General features: G+C 35.3%; 1 protein-coding gene across 2 annotated transcripts in view; it reads right to left on the minus strand.

The window, feature by feature from the left end:
• The window catches only part of LOC106867429 (popeye domain-containing protein 3), a 136,807-nt gene that overhangs the window by 30,036 nt on the left and 86,601 nt on the right, over positions 1–20,170 (minus strand). For both annotated transcript variants that reach the window (XM_014912322.3, XM_014912308.3), the window contains exons 4-5: positions 10,266–10,388; positions 5,895–6,000 (exon numbers count right to left, since the gene is read on the minus strand). In XM_014912322.3, coding sequence (XP_014767808.1) covers positions 5,895–6,000; positions 10,266–10,388 — 229 coding nt within the window. The remainder of the gene's footprint in view (positions 1–5,894; positions 6,001–10,265; positions 10,389–20,170) is intronic.

Consider the following 20,170-nt stretch of genomic DNA (forward strand, 5'->3'; position numbering starts at 1 on the left):
GAATAAATTTTCCTGTTTCCCATATCTCTTAGTTTATCAGTATAAGAACACATTTTCTCAACTTTGAAGTGATATTGAAAATAAATATCACTTTCAAGTGATATTCAAAACATAATCATTTAATTGTATAGCTGTTACAAGTGAAGGTGTAATTAAGCCAACGATTGGAAAAAAACAGCATTTGTTGCTGTTATCTTTGGTGAGACTACAGACTTTCTAATGAAATCTTAACTATCACACATTTTGCAATCTGTTGATGAGAAGGAACAGCTTCAAGAAAGGTTTAGGGGATGAGTCAATGTCAGTAAAGACAGAAAAACTGCATCACTGACAGAAGTTGTACTTTGTTATACACATTCTCTTAATGTGAATGTCAAATTTTCTTCCAGACTTTAAAAAGAATTTATACTTTTTCTCAAAGTCTATGGCTTGGATAGCCCCTACTAGATGAAACCGTCAGAAGGTGATTTCCAAAGTTATATGTGTTACTTGTGTCTTACTAACTACTTCAAAATGGTGCATCATAGGGGGAAACTATTTTCATTTTCTGACTCCCCATATTTCAAAGCATATAATGCTACACTTTTCAAAGAAAACAGGAGAGGGTGGAACACCCAGACCCTAACTACAATAAGGGGGAAGGGGGCTTCAGGCCCTTGTTTCCTAGTTCCCCTTCGCCACTGATACACACACACACACACACACACACACACACACACACACACACCTATGTATGTGTGTTTTTGTGTCTGTATTTGTCCCCTTCCACCACTTGACATCTGATGTTGGTGCATTGACATGAGACCGGGCTTAAAACAAAACGTACTGGGATGAATTCATTCAATTAAAACTTTTCTAAGTAGTGCCCCAGCCTGGCTGCAGTTTAATGACTGATGCAAGTAAAAGATAAAAGATAAAATATATATGCATCAGTACTGAATAATCACATGAAATAAACCAGAATCTGTCATAAAATAAACATGAAAATTAACTAAATACTCATTCCTTGTTTGAATCTGTCCAACTATGAGGAATGCTTTAAGTCCTTTGCATAGGCAAGTCTTTGATCTTTTCTGCACAGGGCAGTCAAAACATCAGTGCTTCAGTAGAAGATATGTCTGCTGGCTAAACACAGCTAGAAGGAAGGCAAGCAGTAAAATCTCTGCTTTTCTCTGCCATTCTCTCTCTTGGCTTCCCACTCTTTTTTATTGTGCCTCTCCTTTTCACTTCTCTTCTCAAAGAGAATAATAGAATGCAAAGAAAATAACATCACTCCTATGATTAAAAACAGGTAGAAAAAATTCTGATTTCCTCTGCCTTTCTCTCATCGACCTCCCACACCTTTGTTTTTTTTTTCTTTCATGCTCCCTGCTTGAAGAGAAGACGAAAGCAATTACTTCATTGCATTTTATTCTTTTCTTGATAAGCAAACAGGATTTTTTTCTACTTACACCTTTTAAATAATATCAATTGCTTACAATTTATACTAAGAAATGAAGGAATGGGAAATACAAAAAAATATCAGGCATACGATGGGGATAGTGAAAAATATCAATAATTAATTTCATATTACGCAAATTTTATTTATCCTGGATAAAAAAAAAGACATGCAGTGCATGCATTGCATACATACACCCTTTACCCCTTGACTTCCATATACAGTATCTTTGTTTAGAGAGATACACCAATATAGATATAAAGATATGTAGTGTCAGCAATAGAAATACCTGAAACAGAGAGAGACAGAGACAGACAGACAGACAGACAGATAGAGACAGAGACAGGCAGAGATACTGTAATATCAATGCATACATTCATACATACATTCCAACACTCATGATTATCATCATCATTTTACATCCATTTTCTTCATGCTGGCATCAATTATCCTACCAAAAATACTGCCAGTCTCTATTTTACTGTGTTTGTCATAGTGTTTTATGGATGGATAATCTTCCCATCAGTAAACATTTTATGTCAACTGCCTCTGCTTCCTCCCCCTCCTCCTCCTTGTCGTTGTCATCATCATCATCATCATCACTATCACCATTTCACATCTGCTTTCCATGCTGACATACACACATATTCTTATTAATATGTATTATATAATACATTGTTGAATTAGTTGACCCCAGGACTTCATTGTAAAGCTTGATATTTATTCTAATTTTTTTCTTTTTTTCTTTGCTGAACCATTAAGTTAAGGAGACTAACAAACCAATACCAGTTGTCAAGCAGAGTGGGGGACAAACACATAACATAAATATACAAATGTGTGTACGTTTGTGTTTGTGTGCGTGTGCATGTGTGTGTATAGGTATGGTGATGCAAACAGGAAAAATAGAACTCTTAATATAAGTATATGGATATTTTCGCTAATATTAAACAGAAGTAACAGAGTGACTTGACTTGGACCTTGACTCACTCTATTACCTCTGCTAAATATTAAAAATATATATATAAATGTGTGTGTGTGTGTGTGTATAAAATTTAAAGAAAACAGAAAATGGATACTGGTAGTGTAATGGATACTTCTATCCCTTAGATGGTTATTTTAACCTCTAACTCAACTAACCGATATATATATATATATGTGTGTGTGTGTGTGTGTGTGTGTGTGTGTGTGTGTACATAAATATTCTATAATTATAAACATAATTATAATTAGGAGTCAGCTAATTGCTTCGCCACGCACCAAATTTAGAAATAGGAGCTAAAATTCCTTTTCAACTACTATAAAGATCTCCCAGACAGTAACACACTTTTTTTACGTTGGCAAAAAGAAAAAATAACAAATCCACACAACTCAGATTAGCTACATACGCGTTTTAAGATTAAAGTAGAGTTATATTTACCTACTTATTTCCCATCTTCAAATATAAATTTGAGAGTGCTAGGATTAAATATGTACGCGATCGAGCGCCATCGTATAACTAATATTCAACCAACACTTCCAAAAATATACAGCTGAATGTGAACACATACTTATCCTCAATACCCACGTGTATACAAGCAATCCTGCAGAAACTAGTTTTCGATCAGAGAGTAGTCATGTGGATTCATAATTTTTTCTTTTTACCTACATAAAAAAGTGTGCTACTGTCTGGGAGATTTTTACGGTAGTAGAAAAGGAATTTTAGCTCCTATTTCTAAATTTTGTTCATGGCGAAGCAATTAGCTGACCCCTAATTATAATTAAGTTTATAATTATAGAATATTTGTATAATTTTACCCTTTTATTATTAATATATATCTATATCTATCTATCTATGCATATATATATATATGTATATATATATATTATATATATGTATGTATGTATAGGTGCAGGTGTGGCTGTGTGGTAAGAAGCTTGACAACTGATGTTGGTGTGTTTACGGCCCTGTAACTTAGTGGTTTGGCAAAAGGTGGTGCTCCAGCATGGCTGCAGTCAAATGACTGAAACAAGTAAAAGAATAAATAAAAATATACATAAATATATACATATATATGACAGGTTTCTTTCAGTTTCCATATACCAGATTCACTCACAAGGCTTTGATTGGCTTGTGGCTTTAGTAGAAGACACTTGCTGAAGGTGCCATGCACTGATGCAGTGGGACTGAATATAAAACCATGTGGTGGCAAAGCAAACTTCTTACCACACAGCATGTCTGTACCTAGAATATATTTTATAGAATACTAGCAGAGATACCCAGCATTACTTGAGATTAAAATGGCATAGGTTTTATATATATATATATATTAGAGTTATGTTGAAACAGGTTATATGAGTAAGTGCAGCATTGACAACAAAACATTTGTGGAATAAATCATGGGTTAATTTGACTAAACAACATGTCATGCTTCTGTTTGGAGTATTCCAGGCCCTAACCTGTCATGGAAATTCTTGGTGGGTGGGGGACATGTGAATTTTGAATGCACCAAAAAGTTGTCAGTGGATATACTCTCCTTTGTGGCAGTTGGCGCTGCATCTAAGATGTATCTGAAGTTTTGACAACTCCTTTGGGTTTATTGTCCTACATCACTCACAAAGTAAATTAGTGGGTAACAAGGAAACAATGAGGTGATAGACTTGCCCCTGAACTTTGAACATTGGGCATAAATCCATGTTCAACTATCTCCTTAGATGCACCAAATGATGTCATTTGAAATGCAGAGTTGTATTGTCTGATATTGTTCAGAAAATCCCTTGACTGGATGGAAGTGCCTTCTAGAGGATCTATAAGAGGTTGAGAAGGAGCTGGTAGTGGTGGCAATCTTACCTTACCACCTGAGCAGCACATGCCATTAGTTTCATTTGGAAATTTTGGGAAAGTCTCATCTCCCTTCTGTATTGAGACTCCATCTGATGTGCTATAGCAAGCATTTGCTGATCTTGTGAAAGTGTCATCTCCCTTCTCTCTTGAGACTCCATTTAACATGCTGTAGTATGCATTTGCTAATCTTGAGAAAGTCTCATCTCCCTTCTTTCTTGAGACTTTTGCCTTTGGTTTTCTACAATCCTCCTTGCTTTATAGTTGTTTCTGGAGAGATTACATCTTTCAATATTGTAAACAAAAAATTATGAACATAGAAAAAAATATACATTAATTTCTATTTTTGTAAGCAGTTGTATGAATGTAGTATAAACAATATTAGGGTCTTATCAAAGTGAAAGAATAAAAGTGAAACAATATTATACTGCTGGAAAAAAAAAATTGGAAGGGTCGTATGGGGAGGGGCTACAGCCTCCTGTATAGGCAAGAGCCAAAATTTTCCTCCCCTCCTACCAGAACCTTCCTCAAGTAATGAAAAACCTTAATGCCAAATTTGGTATTATACCACTGAAAAAATAATTGGAAGGATGGTTGGTGGTACAGATTGGTCCAGTGGCTAGGCCATGCGTAAAGGAAACACACACACACAGAGTGAATTTTATAGATATAGATATTGTTTAATTCATTTGAAATCTTTTTCTTGTAACTCAAATTCCAAACTACTGTGATCACCAGGAAAACTTGCTGATGGTTATAGTAGCTAGAAGAATTGAGTTGAGAGAAGAAAAGAAACACAGTTTAGTTAACAGTATCCATATGTATATAATATGCATACACATATAATGCACACTCCTAATTATTCTCCAAGTTGTGTTAGCAAAGATATATCACATATATAATATGCTCAGGAGTTTAGGCAGATTTATTATAGTTACTGAATAAAATACATTATTAATTTTTCTATAGTCCAAAGGAATTAAAAAACAGTTTCAAAAGTGACTTTGAAAAGGTGTTCAGGAGAGCCTCGACAGCACAACTTGGCAAACAAATCAGAAAACCAGAATAATCTGAATGTGAGCATAAAATACTTGGGTTCTTTGAATATTGTAAGTGGAATGAAAATACTCTCCTCCTCCTCCTCCTCCTCATCGTCGTCACCCCCACCCCCACCACCACCACCATCCTCATCATCATTTTTACGTCCACTTGTCCATACTTGCATTGGGCCATATGAAATTTTGTTGAGGCAGTTTTCTACAGCCAGATGTTCTTCTTGTCAGCAACCCTCACCTGTTTCCAAGCAAGGTGATATTTACTTCTGACCAGACATTTCACAGAATATTGGGAGCAAAATACACCATGTACGTAATAGAGACATTCATTTTCAACTATCACATGATGTCAAGGTAGTAACCTCCATTTATACACATACACAAACACACACAAACACTCACACACACACACACACACACACACACACACACACACACACACACACACACACACACACACACAAATACACACACATACACACACTCACACACACAACAGACTTCTGTATTCTTCTTTGTATGTGCATATGTATCTTAAAACAATATGTATGTGTATGTATGTGAGTGTTAAGAGAGAACTTACCTGGTACTTCTCTTCACCAGACACACTTGACTCAAATTCCGGAGTGTCAATAAACTGCCCTTGACAGATATGATGGAGGAAGTTCCTGCTACTGTATACACTGAGCCTGGAATAAGACAATAATGATATGGGGAGACAGTTGGAGACATGGGAAGAGACACAAAACCTGACACAATGGTTTAATTCATGTTGCTGGTGTTGTATAATCATTGGTCAGCCTTGTTGGAGTCAAACTTTACCCATCTCATCTTTAGTCAAGTTTCATGTATTTATGATTATATTATCAAATACTATTTTAGGTACCTTTTTACAATGACAGGTAAACTGAAGGAAATTTGACTCCTGTTTCTAGCAGATTAAGGGAATATGTAAAGCTTCTTTGTTATGGGAATATGTAAAGCTCACGGTTAATGTTTTAACCGTCATTCCATAGTTCTATACAGTCATTACATATAGATAAAAGTCTAGTGTCTACACACTGTGTTGTGTCCATAAACAGTCAATACCTTGATACTATCTACCCATTCAACAGTTACAAACTGTCTATTTGTTTTCTTATCTGCTTAGTTGCTTGTTTGTCTATCTTTCTGTCGGTCTGTCTTTTTAATCTATCTGCATGTATGCTGATTTGTCCATCCATCAAGTGTAACTGTCTTTCTGTCTGCCTGTCTTTTTATCAGTCTGCCTGTATGTAGATCCATCTATTCACCCAACTATTGTATCTCTGTATATTTACACAGTTATTTCCATCTAAACAAATGACTGAACAAACGAATAATCTCTCTCTCTCTCTCTCTCTCTCTCTCTCTCTCTCCCTCTCTCTCTCTCTCTCTCTGTCTCTCACTCTCTCTCTCACTCCAGTACTCTGTGGTTAAAACATCTCCACACTTATTGCCATCAATATTTCATTGATACACCTAACAAGGTAACAACTGCAGATTTCAGTCTGTTTTGGTTCATATCACACTTATTTCTGGCAATCATTAAACTAGTGTCAGAAAAATATATATAAAGTTGAGAATATTAAACAGAAATTAATAAAAACAAATAAAAAGCTATACAAAAATAAGAATAAAAAGTAGCAAATAAATTTAATCCAGACAACTTTAGAATTGCTTATAATTTCAATTTTGTATAAATTTGTGCTTAAATTTTTAATCATCTTTTTAAATATTCAAGAAGTGAAAAAATACTGTGGAAGCAAAGATTACTTCAATAAATTTATTTTGTTTGACATCCAAGATACACATAAATATATATATATATATGTATATATACACACATGTGCATGCGCACACACACATGCATACACAAAGACACATATATAATGTGTGTATGTGTGTGTGTGTGTGTGTGTGTGTGTGTGTGTGTGTGTGTGTGTATAGGTTTGAGAATGCAAACATGAAAATTAGGATTCAACACATGAGTATACATATATTTTTTATTAATATATAGCAGAAGCAACAGAGTAACTCAAAGGCCGAGAGTTTTGTGCATTATCACTTATATATATATACATATCATATATATTATTTAGCAGAAGCAACAGACTGTCTCAAGGGCCAAGAGATGCTCATATTTTCAGTCCTATTTTTCCTTGTTGTATCACCATACCTATATATATATATATATATATATATATATATATATATATATATATATACAGGGTGCAGTGAATAAATTGTTATCTAAATTATGCAAAAATGAAAATAACACTGACATCTCATTTCAACAGATATATTTACCAGAATTACATAAAAATATCTTGAAATACTAAAGAGTAAATTTAATCAATAAAATCGCCATTGGCTTTAACCATGGCCTTCAGACGACTTCGGAATCTCCTGCAATACTTCTGGATGGTCTTCTTGTTTTATTTGGTGAATGCTACCATAATCCTTGCCTTCAGTTCATCTTTGGTGTTACAAGGAGTTTTGTTGGTCTCTCACTCAACAACACCCCACACATAATAATCAAGGAGGTTGCAGTCTGGGGAGCTAGGTGGCCAGATGTTAGGGGTGATGAAGTCGTGGAAATTGTCTGACAGTCATGACTGGGTTCTCCTGCTTGCATGACATGGTGCAGAGTCTTGTTGCTAAACATAGGGTCTTCCAGCAGCCACCCTCTTGAGCCAGGGCAGCACTACCTCCTCCAGGCACACAATATAGGTCTCTGTGTTGAGTCTGAGATCATGTGGGAAGATGAATGGAGGCATAACGTCACCATCACAAGCAATCACTCCAAACACTATGATGTTGACTGGATGTTTGATTTTTATCACTCTCAGTACATGTTTTTTGAGGACATGACCAACCAATAGTTGTTCTGTGTGTTCACCATCTGATCCTGGCAGCATTTTTTTTCATCTGATAAAAACCAAAGCATGTTCACTTGGAGGGGATGCTTGAGTTTGTTCAAAAGCTTTGTCATACAGTCTTTTCTCTTGTCCTTGATGGCTTGGGATAAACATTGGTCCTTTGTCATCTTGTATAAGGAATACCGAATATCTTCATGCACTACCTGCCTCATTTATAAATTTATAAATGCTGGGATTTATAAATTGACCTTCCTTGGATCTATACGTGCAAATATTTGTATATAAACATGTGACTTTGTATTGGATGGTGTGTACAATTATTTGAACTTATATTTTCCCTATCCATATATTGTGTTGACAAAGGAAAAAAGCTATTTTTTGCTTTAATCCAGAAATTGGAACCATTTCAGGGTTAACATGTGGTCTTTTTTAAAAATTTTCTTTCACTAACCCAATTTCAGCTACATGTATATTTTAGCTGGAGTTTTTGAAGGTATTGGCACTCCAAGCATGCTGGAGAAAGGTTGTTTTCACCTGATCTCCCTTGGTATAATTATATACATATGTATGTTATTATTAATTTAATGTATTAATTGCCTATAAATTTTTATAGCGTGCTGACTAATTGATAAAAATCATTGTGATTTTTATACTTATATTCCTTTGTGAATTAAAATATATATACATATACATATATATATATATATATATATATATATATATATATATATATATATAGTTATCGCCAAGCCAACATGGCAGTCCCAAAATTAGGACGAAAGCAACTCTATTTCTGAAAACCAGTGGATAGATCCCACTGAAATTAGATAAATAACCTTCGAGCAGATAGTCAGCAGCGCCGCCTGGCTAAGGCTTGGCTGCTCTGCATTGACAAGGGGCAACACCCTGAAACTAGTCTGCAGATGCCAAACCAGCAGGGGGACACTGCTGACCTCCCCTGTTCGAAGGTTATAAAGGACACAGGTTTCGTGTGTCACATAGCTAGCTAGAGGCGATGGCTTCTTGGAGCTAATTCACGGCAGCTTTCGTCCTAATTTTGGGACTGCCATGTTGGCTTGGCGATAACTATTAATTTCCAGTACCGCTGCCGTAGTCTCCTTTAGAGAGACTTAGAAATATTAATAACTCTATTTCTGAAAACCAGTGGATAGATTCCACTGAAATTAGATAAATAACCTTCGAGCAGATAGTCAGCAGCGCCGCCTGGCTAAGGCTTGGCTGCTCTGCATTGACAAGGGGCAACACCCTGAAACTAGTCTGCAGATGCCAAACCAGCAGGGGGACACTGCTGACCTCCCCTGTTCGAAGGTTATAAAGGACACAGGTTTCGTGTGTCACATAGCTAGCTAGAGGCGATGGCTTCTTGGAGCTAATTCACGGCAGCTTTCGTCCTAATTTTGGGACTGCCATGTTGGCTTGGCGATAACTATTAATTTCCAGTACCGCTGCCGTAGTCTCCTTTAGAGAGACTTAGAAATATTAATAACTCTATTTATATATATATATATATATATATATACACACACACACACATATATATATATATGCATATACATATACATACATACATATATACATATGGGAGAATATACAAATAATAACAACAGACGAGGACAGGTGGTGAAAATAACAAAAGTATATATTAGTATGACGCTCGGGAATACGGAAAGTCTTTGACGTTTTGAGCTACGCTCTTCAACAGAAAGAATACGGAGACAAGGAGAAAAACACGGAGAAAAATAATTGAATAGTGTTCAGTCAACGGTCAATCATAATATATATATATATATATATGAGAGAGAGAAAGAGAAAGAGAGAGAGGCAGATAGAGTTTCTGTTTTATTATTGTCAAATTTAATTTCATTTGAACTTGACTAAAACACTAGTCAAGATTAATACAATAAATGTTATGAATATTAGTTGTTAATTTATTTGTGTTGCTGTATTTTAGAATATTAAGTCTAAGTCTAAGAGACACAATGAGATACACATCTCGAAAGGCATGAAGGCTGAACAAATAGATAGTTACTCACATTCCAGATATTAGTAAACCCAACTTGTCTGTCTTTGTGATTGACTGTGTTGCATAACACTCGCCTTGGTACAGAGTCATTAGAGTGCAGTAATCTGCATGTGTTAGTTTCTTGAACAGTGATCTGGAACAGAAGAAAGACAGGAGAAAAGGATTCAAGTATGTAAAAACAAAATCATTACACTGGCTTCTATACAATGATCTCTTCACTAACCTTCTGACCTCTTTACACTGACGCTTACAAAGGCCCTATGATCTCTATAAACAGACCTCTTCCTAAAACTTCTTGAACAAATAAATTTTTGAGATGAGTTGTTATCAGAATAATTTGTTTCTTGGGGCTATTGACATCCTATTTAAAGTGTTTACATACATATACATATATACATGTGCACGTGTGGTGTGTCTGTATGTGTGTGCATATACATATATACATGTGTGTGTGTGTGTGTGTGTGTGTGTGTGATATTTGGTCACCTGCACATTGCTGGAACAATTGCAAACTGTGGAATAAATATAATAGCATATCCTCCATTATTCACTTAAAAAAATTTTTTTTTTTTATAATTTCAGCTGAGAGCTGCGGCCATGCTGATGCACCGATATATATATTTCATCATCATCATCGTTTAGCATCTGTTTTTCATGCTAGCATGGGTTAGATGGTTTGACTTGAGCTGGTAAACTGGAGAGCTGTACCAGGCTCAGGTCTGGTTTTACTCAGTTGTTACAGCTGGATACCCTTCGTAATGCCAACTACTCCAAGAGTACTGTGGGTGCCTTTTATATGTCACTGACATGGGTGCCTTATGTATATATATATATATATATACACATGATGGATTCTCCTGATAAAGGCAAAGTATGAGTGCTTGGCAGAAAAAGAAGCAAAAAAGCTATATTTTTAATCAATATTAACAATGTTTAGAGTTTATACATTATATACTATATATTGCATATACTCTGTCTCTCCTTTTCTCTCTATCTCTCCCCTTATACATATATACACACACATATATATGTACACATATACATATATAAACAGGATATTAGAATAAATTTCTGGCATTATTTATTTATGTGGATGTGTTTCAAGAGGACACAACTTGGATTATAACCCTATCTACATAATAATCTCTGTGTGTGTGTGTATATGTGTGTGTGTGTGTGTGTACGTGTGCGTGCGCGTGTGCGTGTAGTGTGTGTGTGTGTGTGTGTGTGTGTGTGTGTGTGTGTGTGTGTGTGTGTGTGCGTGCGTGCGTGTTAGAATTACTGAAAAAAGCAGTCACAATTCAAATTTTACCTATACCTGGGATAACTTGATGGTAACTGAAGATCGGAATGGGGGAATTCATACCCTTAACCGTGAAACGTCGTACCCAATTAACTAAAGGCAGGTTTGTTTTTTACTCTTCTCTTCTGTTTTTTGTTCTGTGTGTACCATAGATATCGCTATCCACTTGAGAAAATTTTGTAGTTTTGGAATCAGTAGTTCTTTAGCTGCTATTTCTGAATTCTCAGTATGTTGGAGAGGCAGGCTACTGCTAATCCCTATATATTTATGATTATAAATGGTTTTACCGATAAAGGTTTTTTCATACTGAGCTACCCGGCAAAATTGTTAATTATTAATTTTATTACTAATTGACGATTTCCTGCCCTATATTATCTATATATATATATATATATATATATATATATATATATATATATATATATATATGTATATATATAAATATCTATATATATATATATACAACAGAATTCTTTCCACTCCCAAGGTGTCATATAGTAGGACTAAATCCAGAACCATGTGGCTGAGAAGCAAGCTTCTTACTACAACAGCCACGCCTGCATCTATGTGCAAAATTATTTGGTCCATCCAAGCCATATCGTTATAGAATCTTCATGTCTAAACTCATATCCAGTTAAGCCTAATAAAATTCGAAAAGTTTGGATCTCAGGTCAGTACTGTTAGATTCTTGCCCTGCTATGAATGAAATAGAACACATATTGCTTCTGCTTTCAATTGGATAAAAAAAAAAAAAAGCACTATGAATCTTTACAGCCTTCTTTGTTTGGTTTTGGAAACTCTTTTCTGCAAAACTCTTGTCGCTTCAGGTAACTCTCCAAGCAACATCCCCTTGCTTTGTTCTGTTTTGGCTATCAGATCAATACTCTGTTAACACCAATTCCTCTTACACTATTTCAATTAATTTCACTTTATCCCAGCACATTATTCTATTTTATTTGTTATATTCTCAGATTTTTAAATCCATTTCATTTCTAATCCATTTGAATCTATTTGATTTACTTTACCATTCTTTTAAAATTCTATATTTTTATAAAATTGTGATTTCATAAATTTATAACATTTTCACCACAAATTTATTACATATATATTTTTTCATCAGATAAAAAAGAATTTTCTATCATCTCTATACCCTTTTAACATTTGTCAACTATAACCACCTTTTTCTCCATTGCCCATCTAGTTCAAATCATTGCTCCATTGCTTTATTGTAAGCCATATCATTCTTCCCTGGTTTTTGATATGCATCTTTCTGTCAGTTTACATTTGAATGGGTTTTAGTTATTCATTGAGTGTAAATTCATGTAAAGAAATGTCTGTGTGTATGTGTGTATCTGTGCGTTTATATGGCTGTATGTGAAAAAAATAATGGGAAGTCATATGAACATGATAATGTTTTAATTCTTTGAAATTTTATTTTCATTTGTACAGTTCTTACACATTGCAACAACAATGCAGAAGTATAGAATGCATCTAAATGTTTGTATGCAAAATACAAGAATATGATCATTCCACTTCTTTCTACCATTTGCATCCAGTCAGGTTTGAGCATTATATTCAAAAATATTTTTCACTAGGACATGCTTGGTAAAAGATCTCTCTCTCTCTCTCTCTCGCTTGGTAAAAGATCTCTCTCTCTCTCCCTCTCTCTTTCTCTCTCTCTCTCCCTCTCCCTTTCTCTCTCTTCCTCTCTCTTTCTTTTTCTTTCTCTTTCTCTCCCTTATATATATATTAGAGAAAGAGAGAGAATCACCATCATCATCATCATCATCATCATCATTTGATATCCACTTTCCATGCTGGAGAGCTGCACCAGACACATATATGTATATAGCATTGAGAGTATTTTAAATCTTATTTCTAGCAATGTAGATGTTTTGGCACCCTTTGTCACACTTATTGATGATTGAATATTTCCTTCATGGTATTACATTGTGCCTAGTTGTTTATATTAATTGTTTATATATGTATGTATATATGTATGGATATGTATGTATGTATGTATGTATGTATGTATGTATGTATGTATGCATGTATGTATGTAAGTATATATATATATATATATATATATATATATATATATGCATTCATACAAATTCACAAAATATTCACAAACGTGAGCATGAACTGCAAAAGCAGAAATCTAATCTACTGCATCAAATGCCCAAATTGTGGAGAACTGTACGTTGGCCAGAACACTCGCGTGTGCATTGACAACAAATTAAAAATCCAGAGGTCCTCCAAATACCATTGAGTAACCACCTGGCAACATGTGGTCGAAAAACTTTTATGATATTTCCATTTCATAAACTTTACAACCTGAATGAAACTGAGAGAAAACTGAGAGAAAAGGACTTTATTAAGAAATTCAAACCCAAGCTTAACAAACAATGATTAAATTAATCTTATTTGGGGTTTAAAAATCTTATCCCTATAACTAAAACACAAAAAATCTCTCAAAAGTACTGCTGTCATCATTTCTAAAAATAAACATTAAAAAATGGTTTGGCATTATCTCTAAAAATATTCAAACAACTACTACTGCTGTCCACAGGAATGTATATAAAAGACAAAAGACAGCCAGTCAACTACAGTTGAAACATTCCTGTCACATGGGGCCTTGAGACTGCTAGAAAGCAGGAAAGTATGCTAGTCCTTTAATATTTGATGTTCAATATTTCATTTACTCAATAAGACATTCAATACCTCATTTCTTTTTACTATTTATATTATATATTCCATATTCTATATCCTACATTAATTTTATAAGAATTTAAATAAAACATAAAAAACAGAGTTGGAATTCTTTTGAATAATATATTCCTCTATACACTATCACACAAACCCCTTTTTTTATTTTTTCGTTTTCATATATATATATATATATATATATATATACGTATATATGTATGTATAAATATATATGTATACATGTATGTATATGTGGTATATATATATATATATATATATATATATATATATATATATATATATATATATATATATATATGCGTATGTATATGTATATATGTATGCATATAAGTATATATATATATCATCATCATCATCATCATCGTTTAACGTCCGCTTTCCATGCTAGCATGGGTTGGACAATTTGACTGAGGACTGGTGCAACCAGATGGCTACACCAGGCTCCAATCTAATTTGGCAGAGTTTCTACAGCTGGATGCCCTTCCTAACGCCAACCACTCAGAGAGTGTAGTGGGTGCTTTTACGTGTCACCCGCACGAAAACGGCCACGCTCGAAATGGTGTCTTTTATGTGCCACCCGCACAAGAGCAAGTCCAGGGGCACTGGCAACGATCTCACTTAGCTTGCCGGGTCTTCTCACGCACAGCACATTTCCAAAGGTCTCGGTCAGTAGTCATCGCCTTGGTGAGGCCCAATGTTCGAAGGTCTTGCCTCACCACCTCAGCCCAGGTCTTCCTGGGCCTACCTCTTCCACGGGTTCCCTCAACTGTTAGGGAGTGGCACTTTTTTACGCAGCTATCCTCATTCATTCTCACCACATGTCCAAACCAGCGCAATCGTCTCTCTTGCACACCACTACTGATGCTTCTTATGTTCAGCTTTTCTCTCAAGATACTTACACTCTGACGGGTATGCACATTTACATTACACATCCAGCGGAGCATACTGGCTTCATTCCTTGCGAGCTTACGCATGTCCTCAGCAGTCACAGCCCATGTTTCACTGCCATGTAGCATGGCTGTTCGTACAGATGCTTGATACAGTCTGCTTTTTACTCTGAGTGAGAGTCCCTTTATGTATTATATATATATGTACATGTATATATGTATATGTATATGTATGTAGGTATGTATATACATGTATATATATATATATATATATAAGTGAGTAATGTAGATGTATAAGTTTCAATTCATTACAGCTGTTTTGAGCAACTCCTTTAATTGATTAATGAAAGCACTACATCATTACAAAGGAAACTGTTGTCATCAGATGATCGCATAGACTTCAAGCATAAAGGACAAGTTAGATATTTAAACATACTCATATTATCAATAGAGAGCAAATATTTACAATGATTCCAATGTTAAATTTTTCGGCAGAATGAAAAAAGGACAGTACAGTGACGGACAAACATGGAATTTGCATAGGCTAGAATAATGGTGGTGGTGGTGGTGGGGAGGAATGAATGAGAGTAGTGTTCCCGTTTTCTACATTCTCCCTATTGTCTTCAGTACGTTATCTACTGAAGACAATAGGGAGAATGTAGCCTTCAAAACATCTAAAATTAGATCTTTGGGGAATTATAAATGAATTAGTATCATGCCAGACCGTTCTACTATCTGAGAAAATGGAACTTTACATCAGGCTATATCAACACCAAAGGTTAGGTCATGGGGTGGAAAACATGAATGCCTGATGGGGGAGTGGTGATAACAGAAAGAAGAGAGGGGATGGAGATAGCTAATAAAGCTTATTTTGATTGTTATCTTAAAAGGGGAATAAAATGTGAACTTTGTGTCTGGAGAGAGTCATTCTCTTTTAGTGCCTGATTATTTAACAATTTAAATAATAGGGCACTAAAATATGTTTCAACACACGAACTCACATAAAGAATCTTGCAAACCAAATCCCAAAACGAAGTAAAATGTGAACTGTTAGAAGGGTGGGATATAATTATGGGTTGGATATAAGTTAAGAGAGAAATGGCAGGAATAAGTTTAAACTTAGTTTACTTATAGCATTAAAGCAAAATATAAATATATAGATATATAAAAAGGTTAGAAAGAAATTTCAAATATAACTTAATAAGGGGGTAACATATAATTTAATATATGATAATATAAGATTGCAGTATATAATGAATTTTATGAAAAAATTTATAATTTATAATTTATTTTTTTCATAAAATTCGTTATATGCTGCAATCTTATATTATCATATATTAAATTATATATTATCTCCTTATTTAGTTATATTTGAAGTTTCTTTCTAGCCTTTATATATATCTACATATTTATATTTTGCTTTAATGCTATAAGTAAACTAAGTTTAAAAATTTCACCCTTCATTTCTCTCATAATCCTTAAAGAGGAATTCCTTCAAACAGTTCAATTTTGATTCCCTTTTAAGATAACAATCAATATAAGCTCCCTTGTTCATGGTATAAGTGCGCAGTTGTGTGTCAAAAGCCAGTTGGAAAAGATGTTACCTTGGTGCTAAAAAAGGTAGTAACATTCATCCTGATCAGGACTGCCACTTTACATTGGCAAATGTGTACATAAATATATGTGTGTGTGTGTGTGTGTGTGTGTGTGTGTGTGTGTGTGTGTGTGTGTGAGTGTGTGTGTGTGTGTGTGTGTGTGTGTGCATGTGTATGTATGTATGTACATATGTATGTATATGTATGTATATATATATATATGTATATATATATATGTATATATATATATATATATATATATATATATATATATATATATATATATATATATACATTATTACAATTAAAAGGGTAAAGGTTTATCAATTTATTGATTTATTAATAAATTAATAAATTGATAAACCTTTACCCTTTTAATTGTAATAATTATTCACTCCCTGATAGTAAACCGCGAATTTTCTGCGGTATTGCTTGTGACGCACATGGTAATTTCTTGAGGAAGAGATAGTGGACTGGCTGGCCGATGTAGATTTGGTTGTGCTTTCAGGTTGTGCCAATGCGTGATGTTCACTCGTTCATGCATGCACAGTTTGCTAGCATCGTCGAATTTACTACTAGAATATCATACCGATGAAAGAAATTGAGTATTATCGCTCATAATCCAGAAACGCGTCTATGATTAACTTCGAATGGTTAGTTTTCATTTGTTTTTTCTTCTATATATATATATATATATATATATCAGGCTGAGTAAAAAGTAAGCAACGTTTTGAACCATGAAGAATTTCTACTGGATTTTTACTGCGTTATGAATTTTAAAAAATATTTTTTTGCAAATTGTCTGATAATACAGACATAGACTTGCCCAAATGCATCAATAAAGTAACATTGATATTTTTTTCATTGATTTTTTTTATAATCATCTGAAATAGAATTATTAAAGCACAATATTTGAGCAATTTTGCTATTCAACTTCAAAAAAGGATGTATGTAAAGCAGCTGAAACTGCTCACGATATCAGCAAAACATTTGGTGAAGAAATGACCAGTGAGTGGTCAGCTCAAAAATGGTTTAAATGATTTCGCAGGGGAGACCTGAGCCTTGAAGATCATGAGCATAGTGGACACCAATCTGTCATCGATGACGGTCAATTAAAGACTGTCATTGAGAATGATCCACGTAAAACCAGTAGAGAACTGGCAAAAGGAATAGCTAGAAAACCGCCTGCAACCATTTGCATGTGATCGGAAAATCAGTAAAGCATGACAAATGGGTACCACACAATTTGAATGAAAATCAGAGAATGCACAGATATGAAATTTGTTCCTTGCTTCTCCATAACCAGACCGATCCGTTTCTTGATAATTTTGTAACTTTCAATGAAAAGTGGATTCTGTACAATAATAGAAATGCTCTTCACAGTGATTGGACCAAAATGAAGCAGTGGAAACCTTCCCTAAACCTGAGCTCTTCAAAAAGAAGGTTGTGGTGACTGTTTGGTGGTGTACTGCTGGACTCATCCACTATAACTTCTTAAAACCTAGAAAAACCATTACTACAGAAACATAATGCCATGAAATTGCCAAAATGAATAAAAAACTGCTACTCCTCTGTCTCAGACTGGTCAACAGAAGAGGGCCAATCATTCTTCATGACAATGCTCAACTACACATTTCACTAATGACGCTCCAGAAGTTGAGAGAACTTGGCTACAACATTCTTCCCCACCCAGCTTATTCCCCAGATCTTTCTCCTAATGATTACCACTTTTTCAGGCACCTTGAAGATTTCCTGTGAGAGAAGGAGTTCAAAAATCAAACCGATGCTGAAATGCATTCAAAGAGTTCATCAGCTCTAGCACTCCAGATTTTTATGTTACTGGAATAAATAAACTTGTAACTCATTGGCAAAAATGTGTTGATTGTAATGGTACAACTCCAGTAGCCTAGTTTCTTCATCGTTCCGGGAACCAATACCATGGCCCCCGTGTACACCAGAGAAGATATCGGATTTCCGCCCAACATGCCCATTAAAATCTCCAGCCGCAAAGATGAGGTCATTGCCACTCGTCTTTGAGGTAGCCTGCAGAAGGGTATTATAAAAATGGTGCTTCTGATCATTTGGTAGCCCCACTTGTGGGGTGTAGGCAGAGATAATTGTCGCTGTGCTGTTCTGCAGGACATACCTTGACAACTTCTATGGACTTATCCACCCATTTCTCCACAATGAGTATGCCTACACCCCCTACTCCATCCATGTTACCTTGTCAGAAGACTTTATACCTATGTGCCTTGCCTGTGAGGACCCTAGATGAAGCTCCTCTCCATCTTACTTCTTGCATGCAGCATATATCAACCCATCTCCTTTCAAGCATCTCTACCATCTCACTAGACCTACCTTTCAGTGTGTCTACATTGACAGTGCCAACTCTGAAAACTGGGAAGGGAATGTGAGGTGAGGCTTGGGAAGGAGAGATGTTATTCAGTGCCTGAAAAGAAAAGGGAGGTTGTCATGTTCGCTTTTTAGGCATGCTTCACATGTTCTCACTTCCAACCTGACAATATTCAAAGATTCAAGTGTGTTAAGATTGTTGCCCCTACCGGGGGGGGGGGGGGTAGGAGTAGGTGTTAGTGGCATTGTAAGCATAAGCATTATGGTCATCAAATAATGTAAATTTAAGCGGTGTAGCAAAATATGGATATTCCAATGTTAGATTAGGTAGGGAGTCAGCTAAAACTGGTTGCATTTGTCCAGGAAGAGGTGGATTGCAGGTATGATGGAGGGTATCACCAGCAGGGGAGGGTTCAGATAGAGAGAGAGGAAACAAGCTCATCCCTACATACACACAAGCGCACCCACACACAGGGACAAGCACACATGGACAGCTGATTAGCTTTCTCCTTCACTTGATGAGGCCAAGGAAAATTCCTGGGTAGTTGTTGGCATGTTTCTAGACGGAACGAAAACGAAAGATAGCCAGTTAAGTATGTGGGTGGGTGGGCAGCTGGGCTAGTTGCATTTGTCCCAGGAGGGAAAGAAAGTGTGCAGGTAATACATAGAGAACAGCCCAGTGAGGAGGAGGGGTTGGGAGAATAAACATCAGGTAATGATGGTGGGAGGAAGGAAAGATATCCGGTGTAGATGGCGGGAAGATATATATATATATATATATATATATATATATATTCTTTTAGTCATTTCAGTGCCATGTGTCATGTGACTCCAGTCATGCTTGAGTACCACTGTGGTTTTGCACTTTTACATATGATTTGCCTTTGGCTGATGTTTTCAGAGTGTAGGGTTTCACATCACCACTCATGTATATGCATTTGGTGGTTGGCCCATTTGGTGTATGAGGAAGTTTGACACCATTGCCTTTGTTTGTACTTCATGCTGGACCATTGGTTCATCTGGTATTGTGGAGAGGATGATGATATCC

This window comes from Octopus bimaculoides, chromosome 19, assembly GCF_046866305.1.
Source record: "Octopus bimaculoides isolate indiv1 chromosome 19, ASM4686630v1, whole genome shotgun sequence".
Lineage (NCBI taxonomy): Eukaryota > Metazoa > Mollusca > Cephalopoda > Octopoda > Octopodidae > Octopus > Octopus bimaculoides.